The sequence below is a fragment of the Eubalaena glacialis genome, chromosome 11, assembly GCF_028564815.1.
Source record: "Eubalaena glacialis isolate mEubGla1 chromosome 11, mEubGla1.1.hap2.+ XY, whole genome shotgun sequence".
NCBI lineage: Eukaryota > Metazoa > Chordata > Mammalia > Artiodactyla > Balaenidae > Eubalaena > Eubalaena glacialis.
Window position 1 is genome coordinate 10,690,806 of NC_083726.1, and position 21,074 is coordinate 10,711,879.

A 21,074-nucleotide genomic window follows, 5' to 3' on the forward strand; every position below is an offset into this window, starting at 1 on the left:
TCGAGGGAGGTCTGGGGGTGCTGGTGGGAAACAACAGAGCATGGTGAGGATGGGCAGGGCGCTGGACTCAACCAGCTGGATACTGGGGCTGCCCATTGGATGATCCTTATGAGACAAGAAGTCCTGAGGCAACACAGTGCCAAGCCTGGGTGATTTGATGGCTCGGGATCCTGGTTCTTCTTTCTTTCTGCTCGGCCAATTTTAGCATATTAATGAGGCAAGATGGTGGCAACGTGGGGACTTCATCCAACAGTGTCCAAAGGCTGGGAGGAAGACGCCTCCCTTCCTTGTGCCCCACCCCCCTTTTGGCCGCACCATGCGGCTTGTGGGAACTTATTTCCCCCACCAGGGATTGAACCCAGGCCCTCGGCAGTAAGAACGTGGAGTCCTAACCACTGGACCGCCAGGGAATTCCCTCCCTGTGCTCCTTTTTAAGAGCAAGGCAGACCTTTCCAGATGACCCCCTCCAGCCCTCCACCCCAACCAAGACTTTCCCTGGCATCTCATTGGCTGGAACTGCAATGCATCCCATGCTCATTCCTAAACCCATCACTGGCAAGGGAATGGGGCACATTTCCCCCACACCCCACAAGCTTACTCCCCTGCGGGTCATTCCCTGAACGTACCAGGGAAGTTCACAGGGCATCTGCTCATGCTGTTCCCTTGGAACTGGAATGCCCTTCCTGTTTTTTCCATCTAGAAAAGTCATATTCCAAAGCCACCTCCAAAAACCCTCTTCGACCTGCGGGCTGGGTTGGGGGTCTTCTCTGGGTTCCCACAGCCTTCCGGGACCCAACCCAATGTGACCTGTTTTTGTGGCCTCAGTGCGGGGTAGGGCCTGTTCTTGTTCAACTCTATACACGCAGTGCCCAGCCCAGAGGAGGTGCCTGAGGGTTGATGGGAAGAGCGTGGGGCCGGCTCAAGTTGTCCCCTCATCTTCATCACCTTCGCCACAGCCCTGCAAATCGGAGAGCCCCGGCAGTACCCCGGAACTGGGGCCTCTTCTCAGCCCCACGTGGGGCCACGATCAGCACAGCCAGCCAGCAGGGATGAGGCCTCCTGGCCTGATGGGCCTGGGGTGGCCACGTCCACTGCTCCCGCCCCCAACCCTGCCAGGGCTGGACAAGCCCTCTGGGCACAGCCTCAATATAGGACTGGGGCTGAAAGGTACCCATTTGATGGAGAAGCAGATTAAGGCTCTTAGAGAGGGGCATGGCTTGCCCGAGGTCAAGCACCGGCAAAGCCTCAGCTCCAGTCCTCCCTCCAAGGCTGGGCCCGGCGCCCACTCCCAGGCTTGTCAGACTGAGGGGCCTTGTTAAAGTGCAGATCCTGACTCAGTAGGTCAGGGCGGGGCCTGGACTTGGTGCTTCTAACAAGCTCCCTGGTGTCACTGCTGTTCTTGCTGGTCTGCAAACCCCACGTGGAGCTGCAAAGCCTGGTGGAGGAACCAGATTCTCAACCCCACCCTCAGAAGCCCACATGCTGCCGCTTCAGGAAGGGTGGAGCGCTGGGGGGGGCGGGTGGTGAAGCCACTTTAAGAAACCCCAACCTCCATTACCCTCCCTGCCCAGCCACCCAGGACACCAGAGCTGCCGGAACATTTTATTAAGTTAAGAAGGCTCACGGAGCAGGAGAGAAACACCTGCACGGGGTGGTCCCCGCAGATCCATGCCCAGCACCCCTCGGAGGAGGGGGTGGGGCCATGGGGACAGCTGCTGGCTCCCTTTGTCCATCTGTCCCTCCGTCCAGAGTTCCAGGGAGTGGGTCCCCCCAGGGCAGGAAGTAGTTAGTGGGAGGTAGGGTAGGAAGAGGGTTGCTGGCTCCCGGCCTCTCCCAGCAGAGTCAACCCTGCCATAGCTGCTGCTGGGCCTCCGCTAGACCCCGGGCCAGGCTGTGGGCCCAGAAGCCCAAGCAGGCGTCTAGAGACACAGGGGGAGCCAGTGTTAGAGGCACACGCCACCAGGAATTGCTTTTTAAAAAGTATAAAGTGTTTGGGGGAAAAAAAAAAAAGGAAAAAAAATCTATATAAAAATCTCTTCACATATAAAATCCTGAAGAAGGTGCAAGGTAAGACCCAGTGCTAGGGGCGCGCTCAGATACGCAGAGAGTGTGCGTGTGTATGTGTATGTGTGTGGACGTGTGTGTGGACGTGTGTGTGTGTGTGTGTGTGTATAGTGGGTGTGAGTGCATGTGCGGCCCACAGAGGGTGGGGAGAAAGCTTGGCTTCTGACGTCCATCCAGCAGGGAAGGAGGGCGATTGGTCCCCTTGGGCTGGGGGTCTGCAGCAGGGCTGGACCACGAGGACCTAGAAGACAAGAGTGGAGGAGTCTACTAATTAGAAAAGACACGTGCACCCCAGTGTTCACAGCAGCACTATTTACAACCGCCAAGACACGGAAGCAACCTAAGTATCCACTGACAGATGAATGGATAATGTATATATATACAGTGGAATATTACTCAGCCATAAAAAAGAATGAAATAATGCCATTTGCAGCAACATGGATGGACCTAGAGATTATCATACTAAGTGGAGTAAGTCAGACAGAGAAAGACAAATATCTTATGATGTCATTTATATGTGGAATCTTAAAAAAAATGATACAAATGAACTTATTTACAAAACAGAAACAGAGACACAGAAAACAAACTTATGGTTACCAAAGTGGAAAGCAGGGGTGGGGGGAGGGATAAATTAGGAGTTTGGGATCAGCAGATACAAACTACTATATATAAAATAGATAAATAACAAAGTCCTACTATATAGCACAGGGAACTATATTCAATATCTTGTAATAAAATATAACGAAAAAGAATGTATGTATGTATTTCTGTATATAACTGCATCACTTTGCTGTACACCAGAAACTGACACAACATTGTAAATCAACTGCATTTCAATAAAAAAAAAGAGTGTGGGAGTCTGGCTTAGGCCAGGCAAGGGTGGCTGGCAGGTCCTTCCAATGCCTCTCGGCCCCAAAGGCTGGGCCAGATCCTCTCTTCCGGGCTTTTCCCCAAGCCTGGCCCACAGGGTGGCCTCTCTCGAGTGCCTTAGGAAGTCCCCAAGGATGTGTTAGAAAGAGGAAGCTCCAGGTAGACAGGGCAGTAGGAAAAGGCATCATAAAAATGTTTCAAACCCTGCCAAGTCAGGGATGACTGTGAGAAGAAGTAGGACAGAGCACGGCCTCCAGTGATGTCTGGGGTGTGAAGCACGCAGGAAGGAACGCTGTGGGTGATTAGTGATGTGTGCTGTGCTGCTGGGTCTGATGAGGGGGTGGCCACACCGGATTTGCCACCCAAGCCCAGGCAGATCAGTTAGGGCACTGCCAGCCCTGAGGAGGGGTGTGGACTGCTCGGACTGTGGCTGTGGCTCTGTGTTAAGAAGCACCCGTTGTCACATGGCGGGGACAGGGCGAAAATCAGACCCTGAACTCACTGGCCCACCTCTGAAGAAACACGCTCACGTTTACAAAGCAGCCTCTGGTTGAGCCTGACAGATCCCCACGACAACCCCGAGTTGCTGGTGTCACTGTCCCCATTTACAGAAAGGGATACGGAGGCTAGGAGAAGGAAGTGCCCTGGCCCAGATGGCAGGGGGAGTCAGGTGTGGATGAGCCTTGAGCTCACACCTCCAGGCCCCGCGTGGCCTCACCCCCGCCCACCCCGGGGCGCCCACCTCTACTCGGCCAGGCTGTTGCGCGCGGCCTCCTTCTCCTGCAGGGCAGCCATGGCGAGGCGCAGGTGCTCCTTCAGCTGCTCGATCTCCCGCTCCGACCGCGTCTTGATGTGGTTCAGCTCCACGTACACGTCCTGGTACTTTCCCGAGGTGAAGCGCCTGTCCTGGGGGGCGGGGAGGGGTTGTGAGGGCACGAAGCCCTCCTCCCTGGTCCTGCCCACCTGCCGGCACAACGCAGCCAGGCCCCTCCACTGCCCCCATGGCCTCCTCCCTCCAGGTGGCCCCCCTAGATGGCCCCCGGCTCCACCCAGTGACACAGGTCTCAGCGTCATTTTCATCCCATTCAAGATGAGAGCTGAGGCTCAGAGAGGTGAAGCTTTTGTCCGAGACCACACAGCAGTGAGTGGCTGGGAGGAGAACCAGGTCAGCCTGGCCCAGTGCTTGGGCCCCTTCCATGAGTCTGGCTCACACACACTTCAGAGCCACCAACATGCAGCGGATGTCAAAGACAAAGGGACATGGCACCAAGGGTGGGCCAGACTGGGCCCCGAATCCTGGTCCCCCGACTCCCAGCAACACAGCTTATCCCTCACTGCAACGCACGCTCCACACGTGCAGGGGTTTTGGTCTTGTCCACGGCTGTCACCCAGCACCCAGAACAGTGCTGGGCGCATAGCGGGTGCTCAATAAATATTTTCTGACTAAATAAAAGCAAATGTGGCCTTGAGCAAGTCACTTACCTTTCTTAGCCTCAGTTTCTTTGTCTGTAAATGGGAATAGTGACACCTACGTGGGGAGGCACGGGGAGAGCCTGATGAGGCCAGGAGTGGCTGGCACAGAGCAGGTGCTCACAAGATGGGGCACAGCTGGATCCAGGGGCTCCCCACCCCGCTGACACCCTGCCTTGCCCAGCTGGGACTCACCTTCTGCATCATCTGGAGCTCATCCCGGAGGCACTGCACCTCCTTCTTCAGGTACTGCAGCTCATTCTCCTTCACTCGCAGCAGCACCTGGGGTCACAGGTGCCAGGCTGACGCAGGGCCAGAGGCCAGAGCTACCCTGGCTCACTGCACCCCTGAAGCATGGCTTCTCTCTGCCTCAGGCCCCTAGAATGCAGCTCCCAACCTGCACCAAGACCCATGTCCCCAGGAGCAGACTCCTCCACGAAGTCCTCTGTGATTTCTCCTTGCTCTCTCACCCTGTCCATACCATGTGAGTGGGTAGCTTATGGTCACCTCTGCTATGGCCTCAACACAGCGCCAGGCCCTCCACTTCAGGGCAAAGAGCACGAAAAGAAGCCATAGTGTGGCCCTAGTGTGAACCAGAGTGGGCTGGGCTTCCTCATTAACCCCTCCCCAAACCCTGATGAGCAGGTACTGCTACCCTGACCTGACCAAGGAGGAGACAGGTTCAGCCAGGACGAAGGAGGCTTAAAAGCTTCGACTCTGGAGCCAGGTTGCCTGGTTCAAATCCCAGCTCCCATACTGACTAGCCATGTGGCCTTGGGCAAGATACTTGACCTCCCTGTGTCTCAGTTTCCTCACCTATAAAATGGGAACAGTAATGGCATCTTTCTCATAGGACTGTTAGGAAGCCTCAATGAATTAGCAGATATAAGGGCTTACAGAAGTACCAGCCACAGAGTAAAGCTGTATATAAATTTTTGTTAAATACAACAAAAGGCTAGGGTGGCCCTGGGATCACATACACATTTTTTCACTCCGGCTTCTCCCAGTAAGGGAGGTGCTAGCTCCATTTTATAGATGAGCCACTGGGGCTCAGAAAGGTGAGGTGACTTGCCATGGTCACACAGCAGGTGGGTGGCAGAACCCACCATGGGAGGGCTTTCACCCAGTCAGCCCAGTAGTGCTGGGTGCACAGCAGGCGTCCTTCCTAACTGCCCCGTCCTCTCCCGGCTACAGGGCAGACCCAGCTTGTCTGGATACACTCCCCACACCCAGGCCCCAAGAACCAGCTGGGCGGCCTGGCGCAAGGGGTGGACGCACCTCCAGCTCACAGGAGCTCCGCTCGCTGCTGCGCCCGCAGCCGTTGCCGGTGCCCTGTGAGGCGATGAAGCTGCGCAGCCGGTCAATCTCCTCGGACAGGCGGGTGTGCAGCTCCTGGGAGGGGTGGGATGGTCAGTGCAGGGGCCCCGGGATGCCCACGCCCCACCCCCACGCCAGCGGGGCCAGGCCCACCTGGTTGTGGCGCAGCAGCTCCTGGCCCTCCTGCTGGCAGCGCCGCAGCATGTGCTCACGCTCCTCCGCCTGCTGCGTCAGGGCCCCAATCTCCAGGCACTTCTGCGAGTACTGCTCTGACAGCACCTGCAGCTCCCGCTTCAGTGCCTCCACATCTGACCTGCCCAGGGCAGAGGAGGGGAAGGATGGCCCGGGCTCTCTCGCCCTCTGCCAAGCTGGGTCAGGTCACATAGACTCAAAGCAGCTTAGGGCTCCTGGTTCCCGCCCTAGTTTTGCCTTCAGCCAGCTGTGGGGCTGTGAACTGGTGTCAGCCTCTCTGGGCTGCAGGCGCCTCCTCTATGAGGGGATGGGTTGGAGAAGCCCATCTCTAAAGCCTCCATAGCCCCAACATTCCGCGGCAGAGGGGCACCTACTGGCTGATACTGTAGCCCAGCTCTAGGAGACACTAAAGAGGGGAAGAGAAGGGTGGAGGCTGAGACTGGCTAGACAAGAAGGGGCCTGAGAACTGCCGTGTGCACTGGCGTGGGGGTCTGGCTGAGGTCCCGCTGCTTCTGTTCCCGGTGCCATGTGACCGGAGCAGGCATCTCAGCTGGGGGCAAACTGACATGCCCTCTGCCAGGGGTCTTAGCACAGGTCCCCCACTCATAATCAGTAGGGTGGACAGCTGGGCCCCTGGCTCAGAGGAGCCCCTGTCCCCAGACCGCAGGGCCCAATTGCCATCTTACTGGTGCTGTTTCTGGAGGCCATCCGGGCCCTGCGGGAGACTCTGTGTCTTGCTCAGCTCCCGGCTCAGCTCCTCCTGGTAGGCCTTCTTCATGGCTTCGATGGCTGGAAGCAGGGCAGAGAGGTGGAAGGGAGATTGGGGAGGGGTCAGCAGCAACAAGCTCCACTTCCTCTGGGGCTCCATATGGAGACAGGAGCAGAGAGTGGTATGCAAAGAGCACTGGGCCGGGCTGTGTCATGGACTGAGTGGCTTTGGGTAAGCTGCTCAACCTCTCTGAGCCTGTCTATCAAGGGAGGATGACAGTGCCTGCCTGATGGACCCTGCTGGGGAGACACCTCAATGTCTGGCCACTGGTACCTCTTGTTGTTAGTGATTTCTTGGTAAGACCCCACACAGTCCTCCCTGCAGAGCCTGGAAGGTTCTTTAACAAGGTCCATCTGCCTGGCCCAGCCTAGTGGTCAAGAACGCAGGCTCTACGGTTGGTACAAATCTGTGTGACTTTGTGCAGGGGACTTAACACCTCTTGTGCCTTGGATTCCTTATCTGGAAAACAGGGATGACAACAGCACCTTCTCTCGTGGGTTGTTGGGAGACAGGTGTAGAGCATTCAGAACAATGCATGGCACAGAGTCAGTACTCAGACACTGGCCCCCACTGGTTTATTTTCAGGCTGTGAGCCCCCAAGGACTGAGTCTCTTTCCACACTCACACGGGGTTGTTGTGAAGATTAAACAAGCCCTCATTCATAGTCTTATCCATAATTCCAAAATCCAAAAGCTCTGAACACTGAAAGTGTTTTATAACTCTTTTGGTGGCAATCCCCAACCTGAACGGACACAAGGCTATTTGTGGTCATGATTATCCCACTTAAGTGTGACTTTGAGAAATTTCCAAAATTTGCCAAAACCTTAGTGCTAGATTTCAGGGTGAAGCCCAGACCCTGCTGGGAGAGGATATTTAATATACATACCAGGTTATCTTTCTAAAATGCAAAACGCACTGACCCCAGGGTTTGGGATGAGGGGCCCTGGGCTTGAGTGCTTAAAGCACTGGCAGGTGGTAAAGTTCCAGATCATGTGGCCTCTTTCATCATTTCCATTATTCTGAAAACCCTATGAAAGTGTCTAGGATGCCAGGCACACACAGCAGGTGTGCAGAGGACAGAGAGGGAGAGTTGGCCAGCATCTTGGGCATTCCTGTTTCTGACTTGGGAGAGCAGAGGGAAGGGTTCAGGGAATGGCTTTGCAGTCAGAGTGCTCTGAGCTCCCACGTCAGCTTCTGCCACCTCCACGCTATGCCATCTGGGATAAGTTGCTAACTTCTCTGAGCCCCAGTTACCTCATCTGTGAAATGGGTTCACTCCCTCGGGCACTGCAAGGACTAAGGTTGCTCACGTGGGTAACGGGCTTGGTAAATGCTCACACCTTTCACTGCTCTCCCCAGGGTCCGGCCCACATGCCCAGTGAGACAGCACTCCTATGAGAGCAGCGTCTGTGGCTGAGCGGTTTCTCCCCAGCACACGGCACAGGCCTGGGCATGGAGTTGGAGCTCAGGGCATGTGTGTGGCTTGAGGGGGGCTTCCCAGTGGCCACAGGCCCCTGAGGGAGAGGAGTCACAACCCACGGTCTGTGAGTTGGGGTCTTTTATTGCCTTGGTTTCCTCTTTGCAAGCAGGGTTAGAGGCCAGATCTAGAGGCTCCTGACCCCTCACCCCAAGTTTGGCACCCAGGCCCTCACCTCTTATTTACAGGCCTCCCGAATCCAGTCAGCAGGAGCCTCTGCTTGGAGGCTCATGGGGCCGGGCCCCACCGTGCCGCTCCTGCCCGGGGACCTCACCTGAGGCTGTGGCCGCTGTCTCCTCGGCCAGGAGCCACTCCTTCTCCTGCTGCAGCCGCTGCAGCTCCCGCTCGTGGTGCCGCTGCAGCTCCTCCATCACCTGCTGGTGCGAAGACTCCATCTCCGCCAGGCTGCGCTCACACGCCTCCTGCGGGTGGGAGGCCAGGAGGTCACGGGGCTACCCCCATTGCCTGGATGGTGGCCCTTTCCAAGCCTGTGACAAGAAGCCTCAGGGGCAGGCCTGCCCTGGTCCAGGTTTCACCACCTTCCCCAAGGCCCTGGCATCATCAGCCTGTATCTGCCCCTGCTCCCCGCCATCCACAAACCTCACCCTGTCATTCTCCTGCTTCGAACCCTTCTGAGCCTCCCCATCCCGCAGAGCCAAGTCCCTGCTCCAGTTTCTGACCCTGGTGGTCTCATCCCTGGCCCTCCCCCACCAAGAAGCCCCATAGTTATAAAAAAAAAAAAAAAACACAACCAGTTCATGGCATGTTCACACCTCTGAGCTTTAGCTCATATTCCCACTGCTTGGAACGTTCTTTTACAACTTTCTCTTCCTGGGTAATTCACTTGGCCATTAGACCAGCTTAAAGATCCTCCTAGCTCTGACTCTGGGCAGCCTCTCCCCTGCCTCCAAAGGCTCTGCTTCTGCCCGATCATAAATTCCCCCCAAAGAAGGAAGATTTGATCCAGCTCAGAGTCCCCGGGGTCTGGGCCACGGCCTGACTTGTGGCAGGTGCTGAGTAAGTCAGCTGAAATTAATGGCTTACCACAGCATGGGGCTGTGTAGACAAGACTGGCAAGTTTTTAAATAATTGATAATACCCACTGCTGGGAGAGTCAGCCGTGACTGTGTGCGTGGAGGGCAGTTTGGTGGCATCATCAAATTTTAACAACCCCTTAACCTAGCAGGTCCACTGCTAGGAATGACCCCACAGAAAGTCATACGTGTACAAAGACTCTTGGACAAGGGTATTCCCTGCGGCAAGGTTGGTAACAGATGAAAACTGGAAATAATCTAAATACCTAACAGGGAAGCCCTTAAATAAATTATGGGATTGAGCGTTACAGAGGACCCAGGCAACTGTTAAAAGACAGAGCTGCCCACATGGACTGCTGTAGAAAGGTGTCCCAAAAATTAGGTGATGAAAGCTGGTTTCTGACAATACACACGGTGGGACCCCAGTCACGGACACAAGACACTTAGAGCTGTAGGTCTGAGTACGTGTACATAAAAACACAGGGAAATCCCACTACTGGGCATATACCCTGAGAAAACCATAATTCAAAAAGAGTCATGTACCAAAATGTTCATTGCAGCTCTATTTACAATAGCCAGGACATGGAAGCAACCTAAGTGTCCATCATCGGATGAATGGATAAAGAAGATGTGGCACATATATACAATGGAATATTACTCAGCCATAAAAAGAAATGAAATGGAGGTATTTGTAATGAGGTGGATGGAGTTAGAGTCTGTCATACAGAGTGAAGTAAGTCAGAAAGAGAAAAACAAATACAGTATGCTAACACATATATATGGAATCTAAGGAAAAAAAAAAAAAAGGTCATGAAGAACCTAGTGGCAAGACGGGAATAAAGACACAGACCTACTAGAGAATGGACTTGAGGATATGGGGAGGGGGAGAGGTGAGATGTGACAGGGTGAGAGAGTGGCATGGACATATATACACTACCAAATGTAAAATAGATAGCTAGTGGGAAGCAGCCGCATAGCACAGGGAGATCAGCTCGGTGCTTTGTGACCACCTAGAGGGGTGGGATAGGGAGGGTGGGAGGGAGGGAGATGCAAGAGGGAAGAGATATGGGAACATATGTATATGTATAACTGATTCACTTTGTTATAAAGCAGAAACTAACACACCATTGTAAAGCAATTATACTTCAATAAAGATGTTTAAAAAAAAAAAAAAAACACAGAGAAAGGTATGGAAGGATACTTTGAAAAGTAATGGTGCCCCAATGATGTCTATGTCCTACTCCCGGAACCTGCGAATACGTTACCTTACATGGCCAAGGGGAATAGAGGCTGCTAATCAGCTGACCTGAAAATAGGGAGATTATTTTAGATTATCCTCTGGGCCCAAAGTAATCACAGGGTTCTTGGATGTGGAAGAGGCAGGGGAGCAGAGGGAGAGGCAGAAGGGACTACGGAAGGAGCTCAGTGGGAAGTGAGAAGGACTTGACTCTCCTTCGCGGGTTCTGAAGGTGAAGGAAGGGGCCACGGGCCAAGGAATGCAGGCGGCTGCCAGACGCTGGAAAAGGTGAGGAAACGGAGCCTCCCCAGAGCCTATGGAAGGGAACGCGATCCTGTGGATGCCTGGATTTTAGCCCGGCGAGACCCGTGTTAGACTTCCATCCTATAAAACTGTGAGATGATAAATTTGTGTTACTTATGTTAGTGGTAATTTGTCATGGCTGCAACAGGAAACTCTATAGATGTGCTCAAATGGTAACCAAGGCTCCCTGGGGTTGGGAGCAGGCAGGGGAAGGAGAGTTCACATGTTTGTTTCTAACCTTTTGATTTGTTTGAATTATTTTTGAAAATGTAAACAAATTCATTATATAATTTAAAAATATTTACCATCATTAAAAAGGGAAGGGGAAGAGCCAAGGAAGAAACTGAGGCACGGAGGGCCAGTTAAGAGGCTGCATTCTCCCCCATGCCACAGGGCACCTCACGGCCGGTGGGGACTGACCCCCACCTCGCCAGTAGCCACATCTAGGGGCTGCACGGGCCAGTGTGGGGGAAGGGCAAGGGTCAGGCCCCCTGGGTCCAGGTGTTCTGAGTGGTGGGCAAGGGACACCTGTCCCACTGAGCCTCTGTGCCTGTCCTCTGTGTGTGCCCCCAGTAAGGGCAACAGAACATGGCTTTGGAGTTCCACAGACTGGGTCCTAGTCCTGGCTGTACCATGGGGTGAACTCGAGCAAGCTCCTTTCCCCCTCTCAGCCTCAATCTCATCTGTAAAACAGACCCCATAAGACCAACTCAGGAGGGTCCCTAAGGTAAGCCAGCATCTACCTATAGAGATCGCCGACCTGTAGAGACCGGAGCACTATGGGAGATGGGACTGCTGTTCTTAAAGAGCCAGATCAGGCAGGCAGACCCGGCAGCCAATAGGGCGTCTGGAGGCTGACGTCAGGAGGTGGGAACTAGCCCACGAGGAGGAGCTCCCAGAAGGCCAGGTGCTGCTCCCTCTGACCTGCCTTCCCGAGGGCCCAACGTGTTGGCTGCCACCTCTGACATGGATCAAAGTAGATAAAGAAGTACCCGTGGCCCCCACTGCAGTAAGCACTGAAGCCCCGCGGGGTGAAGCGCCAGGCCCCCCGCTGCTGTCCTGTGGTGGCAAGCCCCACAAGCTGGAAGAGGGGTGCCCACTCGGCCTGATACCAGGCTAGGGAATCCCTCCCCTGCTGTCACCTCTCCAGGGTCCACTGACTCTCCAGCTGCCTCCTCAGGGACCCGAGGGGACACAGATGGCTCAGCTCCTCTTCTCTGGCGCCCTCCCCCACCCCGTCTTGGGCTGTTTCCCCATTATGCCCTTCTCACCCCCCACTCCTCCTGCCCATCCCAACCTAGCAGGACGAAATGCTGACAGCCTTGGGGTGCCCAGTGGGCGCCTGGGGACCAGGAAGCCTGGACTGCAGACACAGGTCTGCCGCCAGCTGGAAGGTCTCGCCCCCTCTCTGGGCCTCAGTTTCCCCATCTGTAAGCTGAGAAGTCAGAGCAGTGCTTTTCAAACTTCATTTTAGTGACAGAAACCTTCTTCCAAAGGGACTCTAATGCAGGTTCTAATAGTAAAATGGACAAGGATGGAGCTGCTCTGGTACTGGTGCCTGTGAATGAACCCACCCAGAATGGACCCTCCACAAAGCAAAGTCTGAAGCCCTCTGGGTGGGGGTCTCTGAGGTCCCCAGATGCCTCAGGTGGTGGTGGTGTTGGACCTCACCCTGTCTAGAGATGCCCCACCTTCCTCTGGCCTCAAGGGAGCCCTGACAACACTGGGCCCTACCTTTTCCCCTTCCCCATGTCAGGTGATCCCCAAGCTAGGCCTCTACATCACACCCCAACGCCCCTTGGCCGGCCCTGGTCTCCCTTCAGCTGAACGTTCCATCAACCACTCAGCCCCAGACGGCCCTTGGCCTTGCATGGTGGCCCCAGCTCCCAGCCGCTCCCCTCTGCCTTCCTCGGGGCAGTGGCCCAGCCTTAAGCTCACCTCCCTCCACATGCCCTCCTACATCCCTCTCTCCTTCAGCATCGTCCTAGCTCCTGACGCTGGCCCTATCCCCTCCCAAGCCCCCTGCACTCCAACCCCACCTTCCCGATGTCACTGTCAGACCCCAAACCTCCTCAGATGTGTGGGATGCGATCCCAGCTCCTTAGCTTGGCAGTGGGGGTCTCCACGATAGGCACCCACTGGCCCTCCACCTCCTGCTGCAGCCCACGCTCCCACCCACAGCTCCAGGAAGACTTCCTGAGAGCCCCACACCCCCTCAGAACTTCTAGAAGGTCCCCCTGCCCAGAGCCTGGGATCCCAGCATTCTTTTTTGCTTCAGGCCAGGGCGTGCTGGCTGGGGGCAGCCGATTGTCAAATTTTTAGGAATTCTGGGGCACGGTTATTTAGCATAGCCATTATTAGGAATTATATAAACTTATAATTAATTGTTACATTAAAAACAAAGCTGATACTCAAAATTCATCACTTCCTAATTATTTCACTGCATTTTATTAGTAACTATGCTTTGAGGTTATTTACATCTCCTGTATCTGTAGGGTGGAAATGTCATATGACGGCGGGCACATAGCTTCCCAACTCTGTGTTCAGGGACATCAGCCATAGAGGGAGCATTTACACCATGGAAATTGGTAAACGTTACAAATCAGGGCTTGATTTATTGTTTTGTTGATTGTCCAGATTTAAGCAAGAGATGAGAAAAAGCTAATAATGCTCACAGTACAGATTATACTTCAAAGCGGCGTGCCCTATGTATTACCATCACGTTGTACACAGAACAAAAACCTGAGAAATATTCTTAAAAGAATATTCTCAAATAGTCTCAACCGAAAGCTATCCTCTAATTCAGCAAAGAAGTTGCCCTGACATTGACCAAGTAAAGTTTCGACATATGTCTTTCTGTCTTACTCATTCACACAAACAAAAATGCCAAATGACATTCGTGTTAGAACGACACTCGTTTGTTGGCTAGCTGTGGATACGAGCATTCGGAAAAACCAATGAAAGTATTCTGAGAAAAATCAATTTGCTATATGGAATTCACAATAAAAAACATTACATATTTTTTATTTGTAAGTTGCACACTAAACATCCTTTATATCAGTGAAATTTACAATAAACATATACAAGTGTGTCAGTGTGTACACACACATGTATTTTTTCTGGAGAGCTAGTTGTCCCAGGCATAACAATCAAAAGTGTCTCCGGACACGGCCGAATGTCCCCAAGGGAACAAAATCAGCCTTGGTTGAGAGCCGCTGTCCTAGGCAGACCGTGCGTCTCCCGAGGGCCACTGGAGGCGCCCACGTCCCGCAGACCACCTTGAGCAGGGCCTCGGCCTGGCAGGCATGGGCAGGATTTCCCTGTGTTTAGGGAGCGACTTCCAGGGGCCTGCCCATTAGGGATCCCACACTCCACCAGGCCCCCTCTGCCCCAGACGTGCAGGGGAAGGGGTCTAAGTACAGAGGATCACATGGGGGCTCACACACAGTCTCTGCAGTCAGCCTGACCCGAGCTCAAATCCCACCTCTGACATCTGCAGGCAGGTTGACCTCAGGCAAGTCACATAACCTCTCATAGCTCAGTGGCCTTGTCTGTAAAAATGGGCACAGTGCTCACGTCCACCCGCTGGGGAGATTAAATGAGATAATGAATGTCAAATGCCTCACACGGGTTCCGGTACACAGGAAGGGCTCCCAGAATATTAGCCGTTTTCTCACAACGTGGCAACCAGAAACCTGCCCCCACCCCCGACACAATAGCTCCTTGGCCTTACCTGTGAGATGTAGCCTGGGGGGATGTGGCCGTCCTCCTGGGACTTGGGTGCACCCTGAGGAGCCTCCCCTTGGAGACGCCGAGCCTCCCCTTGGAGACGCCAGGCCTCCAGCTGGGCACGAAGGGACTGGACCTATGGGGGGGTGGGCGGGAAGGCGAGGTCAGTGAGGGCCTGAAAGTGGGGATGGAGCTGATGGGAGGAAGTGGCCCTCGTGTGGAGATGCAGGCAAGGGGGACATTCTAGCTGTTTCCTGGATGGCCAGGTCAGAAACCCAGGAGAGTGCTGGCCCAGAGACGGCTCGACAGGGTTGGGAGCAGGACACCGCGGTCACCCCCACGTTATGTAGGTGGGGAGAAATGCCTTGGAGCCTCAGTTTCCCATCAGTAAAACAGTGATGAGGTCTACCCTATGGGACCATGAGACTGCTGTGAGGATTACACGAGCCAATGTAGGTAAAGAGGGCCTAGCACAAGGCTTGGGATGCAGAAGGTACTCAATAAATGGTCTCTCCCTTCTCTTCCCTCTTCCCTTCTCTGTGATTGCTGAGGACAGAACTCAGATGGGAAAACAAAAACAAAAACAAAAAATCCCCAAGGTCCAGGAAAGAAGATTCTAGTTCATAAGGAATCTGGGGAGGGTCAGTGGCTCAGAGGTGAGCTCCCCATCACTGTAGGTATGCAAGATGAATGCCATAGCGTGACTGCAGGGATAGGAAGGGTGTTGGTAGGGTGAGGAGGCTCCCAGAGGCCAGCCGTGCCGCCTACCTCCCTCTCCAGTGCCTCGTGGCTGTCGCTTGGGGCCCCCCGGCGCTCCCCGCGGCTTTGGTTGAGCAGGGCGGTGAGAGGCACCCGCTTGTTCTCCCGCAGGGGCAACTTCTCCAGCTCCTGCCACTTCTTCTCGATCTCCTCACTGAGCCGGCTCTGCTGGTCCTCAGTCAGGGGGGCGCCCAGGCCCCGGCGCAGACCCTCGCCGGCCGGTGTCTCCGTGGCCCTGCTGTCCGTGGCCTGGAACCACTTGCGTCGCTCCTCGGAACGCTGGGCCAGGTCCCGCTCCAGCTCCTCCTGCTTGGCCGGGCGGTCGAGAGCGCGGGCCGGGGTGCGGGCCCGCTGCGGGGAGCCCTGAGTCAGCGGGGAGAGCTCCACGTAGTCCAGTGACTGCCGCTGCCCGTCCGCCTTCCGGGGGCCGCCCCGGCCGATGACCTCCGAGCCTGCCCGCTGCTCCCCCGCCTTCAGGGAGCCCTTCGCGGTGCCGTAGCTGTGCAGCGTGTTCTCCTTATTGCAGTCTGAGAGCCTAGGGGGCCAGCAGAGCCACATCAGGCGAGACCTTGTCCTCTTGGTCCCAAAATAAGCACTTCTGCAGTGCCACCCGTGCACCGGGGCCGGGGGACAGACCCCAGTGGAGGAAGCAGCTTAGAACTAGAGCTTCATCATTTAACAGACCCTGGGAACCATCCCAGCTCTGCCACTTACCGGCAGAGGGTCCAGGATACCTGGCCTCTCTCTCTGAGCCTCAGTTACCTCATCTGTGATATGGGACAACAGTGCCACTCACAGGAGGGACTAGGTGAGCAAATGTGTGCAAAGCGACCAGGAAGCCCTTTGAGAACGTGATCGAAGCATTAGTATTAAGGGTGTGCTGTGTGACAAGGCCCTAGGTTCAAGAGGCTCACAGTGGAATAGGGGAGATGCCCAGGCTCACTGCTGGTGAGATGAACGGTGGCCTCTGGGTGGGGGCACAGAGCACAAACTGTGGAGACCCGTAACGACTGCGGCAGTTCCCCTTCTTCTTCCATAGCGATACTGGGTACATGGTTACCCGGCCAAAAACTAAAGCATCCCTTGCAGCTACACGTGGCCGTGTGACTCCACCCTGCCCAGTGCGTATGAGAGGTGGCACCTTTTGAAGGACCAGGCGTGCCCTGGCCTGGCTCCTGGTTGGGACCCATGAGAATGTGAACAGTGCTCCGGCGCAGAGGCAAGGCTGTGGGCTGCTGTGGAGCGAGAAAGAAACCTCTCCCTTGTTTAAACCCGTGTCTGGGGTTTCTTTGTTGTAGCAGTGGAGCTTATATACTAAATCAAAGTCCAGCTGCACAGTAGCTGAGAGTTTACAAAGGGCCTCCATGCACGTCCTCGCATGACACACCTCGGTGTGACAGGTGAGGAACCTGAAACTCAGGCCAGACAGCAACTGGCCTAAGGTTGACCAGCCAGGGTGTGGCCAGGCAGGTGGACCCACACTCAGCGCCCCTCGATACCACGCTTCCGTTCCTACTGCCCAGCAGCCAGAGTCCCAGCCGCTACGGGCGTCTGGGGTTTATCCTGCGTGGGGCTCTACCACCAGGTCACTCGGTCCTCCTGCCCCTCTACCCACAGTGACCTCCACAGAGAGTGAGCTCCCCACCCAGACTAAGTAGCCATCCCCTCTCCCTGACACAGGCTCAGACACAGCCCCTGCGGCACAGAGTCAATCAGCCACCTCATGGGGCTGTGACTCACTGGCATCTTCTCCAAAGAGCCAAGGCGTCTCCCCACCTTTTCAGGATGTGGGGAGATAGAGAGGGACAAGAGGCAAACCTCAAATCCTCAAGGTATTTCTGGATGAGTGCCACGGATACCCCCTGCCCTCTCCCTCTCCCTATTTTGTTGGTGGAGAAACTGAGGCCCAGCAAGTAGAGCCACAGGGCCCTCAGGTGAGTGCCAGAAACCCACTCAGGATGCGGGGGTAAGTGCCTCCCCCCAGGCCCCGGTCCAGCCCAGCACGTACTTGGTGACATCTGGGGCTGAGGTTGGACGCACAGTCTTCCTCAGAGCCTCGATCCAGTTCCTCCGGATGCCCGAGGTCATGGCCGACAAGGTATAGACAGCATCTTTGGTCTGTAAGTCCACCCCACAGGTAGGTTGCCACCTGGCCAGCCCCCTTGCTCCCTCCCCACTATGGACTCCAAAGAGGTGCCCTTCCCTCCCAGGTGGGTATCTAAGGTCTTGAGCCTGGAGGCGAGCAGAGCATGCAAAACCTCCCCTCCACTAGCCTCAGGAGAGCCCCATCGGCTCCAAGATCTCTCCAACATCCAAATAGTCCTGCCAATGATATCCGGGATCACCCCAGAAATGCTCAGCGCTGGCAGCAGGGCTTCTGACTGGCTCTGAGGACAGGATCTCCAGGTAAATGAGTGATAGGAGCCAGTCTGGTGGGCCACGCCCCACCCCGACACCTCCTCTGGGGGGCCCTCCAGGCATGCCGCCCCCCAGCCGCCCGCAGGCTCACGTGGATCTGGAAGCCATAGTTGCGCTGCACCGCATACTCGGTGACGTCCGTGCAGCAGCGCAGATCAATCTCACCGTCCAGCTCATCTGCCTGCAGCAGGAGGGCTCACGATGGTCCCTGGACTCCAGTGACCCTACCGGGACCCCCAAGCCCCTTCCAGGTGTCCCCCGGCACCTGATGGGGGAGGGAGCCCTCCCATCTCATCGTCTCACCTCCTCAGCAGTGGAATCCCTGTAGTACTTGAGGCTTGAATCGGTCAGCACAAACCAGTGCTTCTTCCACTGTGAAGGAGAGATGGTGGTGAGGGAGGGGGCGCGGGGGTGTGGAGTGAGAGTGTGCGTGTGTGTGTGCACCGTTCCGCGGGCATCCTGGGCGCTGCCAGGTCAACCGTTCTGCTTGCAGCAGGGGCCTGGCACCCTCATCTGCTCTGCTGAGGGGTGGGGGGCAGGGGACAGGGGACAGTGCAGAGTCACAAAATCCACATTTGAAGTAAGCCCCCCATTTCCTCTCTGCGGGGACAGCATCTGTGAAATGGGTCGGCTTCTCCTCAGTAACCACACCCTTCTTTTCTTTCTCAGGGCCCTTCTCTGATTTGTTGACACTTCCACAGGCTTCCTGATAACTTTCCACCAAGATCACCAAGGCTCCTACATGCAAATCCCACCCAGTGCAATCCAGGAAGGGGATGTGACCTGTGTAAGGTCATTTGCCTAGCAAGTCGGAGGCCAGAACTTCAAAAACCTTTTTCCGTACACTGACCCCAGATAAATCACCCCAGTGGTCAAAGACAAGTCTACCAGAGAGCAGGACTGGAAGGGTGCCCAGGGAGAAGCATCTGAGTGCTGGTCGTATTCTGTTTCTTGATCTGGGTGCTGGTTACATGCGTGTTCAGCTATGTGAATATATTATCTGTACATTTATGATGTGGGCTTCTCTCTGCTCCAACCAGGGTTAGGTTGGCAGGACACATAAGAGAGGGGTGGGGGCATCAGAACAGCCTGATATGAAAGTGCCAAGCTCAGCCCACCTCTGGGCTTCTGACCATTCACTGGAATGCCAGTCGAGGTCCACCCACTGCCAGGGTCAGTGCATGTCCTCCTGGTGCTCTCCCACATCACTAAGCCCTTGTTTATTACTTCAAGTACTTCGTTTTCTTTCCTCAAGAAGACAGTAAGTTTTCAAGGATGTGCCAGGATGATACTTTCTACTTCTTTCCACACTGCCTCCCCTAAGAAACAGGATTTTAGCATCCAAGAGACCAAGGTTACAACTATTGTATGCCTTGCTAGCTGTGTGTCTTTAGTCAAGTGTCTCGACCTCTCTGAGCTTCAGTTTTCTAACTTATAAAGTAGGACTAATAAGACCCTAAGCCTCCTAGTGAAGTTAGAAATTCCTAACCCTCCCTGGAACCCTCCCTGGAACCCTCCCTGGAACCTCTCTCATGGCACTTCGCATAGGGTCAGGCACTAGGTTGCAGGGGATCGTTCTAAGAGGCTGGCCTTAGAACCACCCTGCTCTTCTGAATGGCCCGAGTTGCTGCTCAGGACAACTGTCCCTCTGTAAAGTAGGGCAGGGGTTCTGTGTCAGATGATCTCTTTGGCCCCTCCAGGCCTAGTCTGTGACTGCCTGAGATGGCAGCTGGATGGGCCTCAGGTGCCCCGAGTTCTAGGCCAGGGTTTGCCCAAGGTGCTGCTAGGCCCGGAAGAGATTAAAGCCCTTGTGGGCCTGTCTCCTGTCTGTGCACCGAGGGGTTGGGCTGGCTGAACTCCCAGGGCCCTTCCAGCTCGGACATTCCAAAACCCTGTGAAAGAGAATGAGTAACGGCCAGTTCTGGGTGGAGCCCATAATCTCTGCCCTCCAGAGACCCTGGGTGGGGGAGGCCGGGAAGGGTCACTGGCAGGGTGCCCAGCCTTGTGTGAGCCTGGAGCTCAGCCACCAGAGGACTGGCAAGCAGGCAGCGGGTATGAAGGCTGCAGGCTGGAGGGAATAAAGCATGTGGGTAGGAAACACAATGAGATTCCCTTTGGCTCCGTGCCCTCCCCTGCATGCGGGCTGCACACAGACCCAAGCCACGGGCGCATGCAGGACCTGGGCAGGGAGATGTCCCTTCCCAGGCTGGGTGGGCGGGAGGCCAGCTCCAGCTTCAGCTTGGCAGCCAGAAGGGTAGAGCTGGTGAAAGGCTACTGTCCCTTCTGGTTGTAAAGATGCACACGTTAGAGAAAGGGAAGGGTTATTAGCTGAGGTCCAAGCAGGCACTGGGGGTTGTGTGGGACCCTTTACATGCTTAACCTCTGTGACTCCGTTATCCACCCTGGAAAGAACTATCATTATCCAGTATGTCCATTTCACAGATGAGGCCACCGAGGCCAGAGGAAGCTGTGACTCACCCGATGGGGCCCCAGGTTGGTGAGACTTCAAGAAATGTGGTCTGAGCCCCACCCCCAGGGCTGGGGGGAGCTGCTGTAAAGCTGAGTCTTTGGGAATCTGTACGTGTCTCAGGCTGGATGATCTCTGTGAACCCTTCCATTCCAGACCCTTGGATACCCAGCCAGGGTCGTCAAGAGGTGGGAGGGCTGAGGGGCTCTTGGTGAGAGGAGAGGATGGGGTGCAGGACGTGAAGCACCAGGAGGCCGCCATTCCTGGTGACCTTTACAGACTGCAGACTGCTCCAAGAGGCTGAGATGACTAGCAGCCTCTGCCCTCCTACCCCACAGCCCAAGGCCTTCTTTCCAACAGGACAAGAAACATCCTACCCTCAGGGCTCCCACTCCGGCCCCCATCCTGTACCGTCTCCACCCAGAAGCCAGGGTCTCTAGAAAGCCCGACAGGCCAGGGAAGCAGCTCAGCCACCTGGGCCCTGCAGCAACCCCACCTCCCACCCCCCACCCCACCCGCGCCTCAGCCCTCCTACCTCTCCAGGCTCATCCAAGATTGACATCCATCCCTTCTTGAAGTTGAGCAGGTCGGGCTATGGGGAGAGGAGGGGGCAGATGAGTCAGGCCCAGCAAGAACCAAAGAGGCCTGGGGAGGAAGGGGGGCTGCCCATCCTGCCCCCGAGTGAGGTCCTGGGAAGCCCAGAGGGAGGGCTGAGGGCCCAGGTAGCCCCCTAAATCCAGGCAGGCTCCCCAGCCACTGAGGCAGCCTTGGTCCCTTTCCCGAACATCCAGCAATCTCTGAGAGGTGGGCTGGGTGACTGGCCACCCACCACAGACCTCTGAGCTCCCTTCCCACCAGCCGGCTTCCTCACCTGAGAGTGGGACAGGGGGCAGGAGATCTCTGACTGTAAAAAGGGACCCTTAGAGCGCTCAGAGGACAGGCCAGATCAGCAGGGCTGAGCGAACCGT

The 21,074-nt window shown here is 55.5% G+C and overlaps 1 protein-coding gene across 3 annotated transcripts in view; it reads right to left on the bottom strand.

Annotated features, from left to right (window-relative positions):
- Positions 1–1,590: 1,590 nt before the first annotated feature.
- The window catches only part of TRIOBP (TRIO and F-actin binding protein), a 56,666-nt gene continuing 37,182 nt past the window's right edge, over positions 1,591–21,074 (bottom strand). For 2 of the 3 annotated variants that reach the window (XM_061206537.1, XM_061206538.1), the window contains 13 exons: positions 20,642–20,698; positions 17,943–18,011; positions 17,731–17,820; positions 17,230–17,339; positions 15,231–15,756; positions 14,467–14,598; positions 8,434–8,581; positions 6,600–6,702; positions 5,875–6,034; positions 5,683–5,796; positions 4,600–4,686; positions 3,677–3,840; positions 1,591–2,305 (listed from right to left, as the gene is read on the bottom strand). In XM_061206537.1, coding sequence (XP_061062520.1) covers positions 3,679–3,840; positions 4,600–4,686; positions 5,683–5,796; positions 5,875–6,034; positions 6,600–6,702; positions 8,434–8,581; positions 14,467–14,598; positions 15,231–15,756; positions 17,230–17,339; positions 17,731–17,820; positions 17,943–18,011; positions 20,642–20,698 — 1,758 coding nt within the window. In that variant the 3' untranslated portion in view covers positions 1,591–2,305; positions 3,677–3,678. Of the gene's footprint in view, positions 2,306–3,676; positions 3,841–4,599; positions 4,687–5,682; positions 5,797–5,874; positions 6,035–6,599; positions 6,703–8,433; positions 8,582–13,960; positions 14,319–14,466; positions 14,599–15,230; positions 15,757–17,229; positions 17,340–17,730; positions 17,821–17,942; positions 18,012–20,641; positions 20,699–21,074 lie in introns of those variants that run through there. The other variant, XM_061206539.1, reaches the window with a different exon arrangement.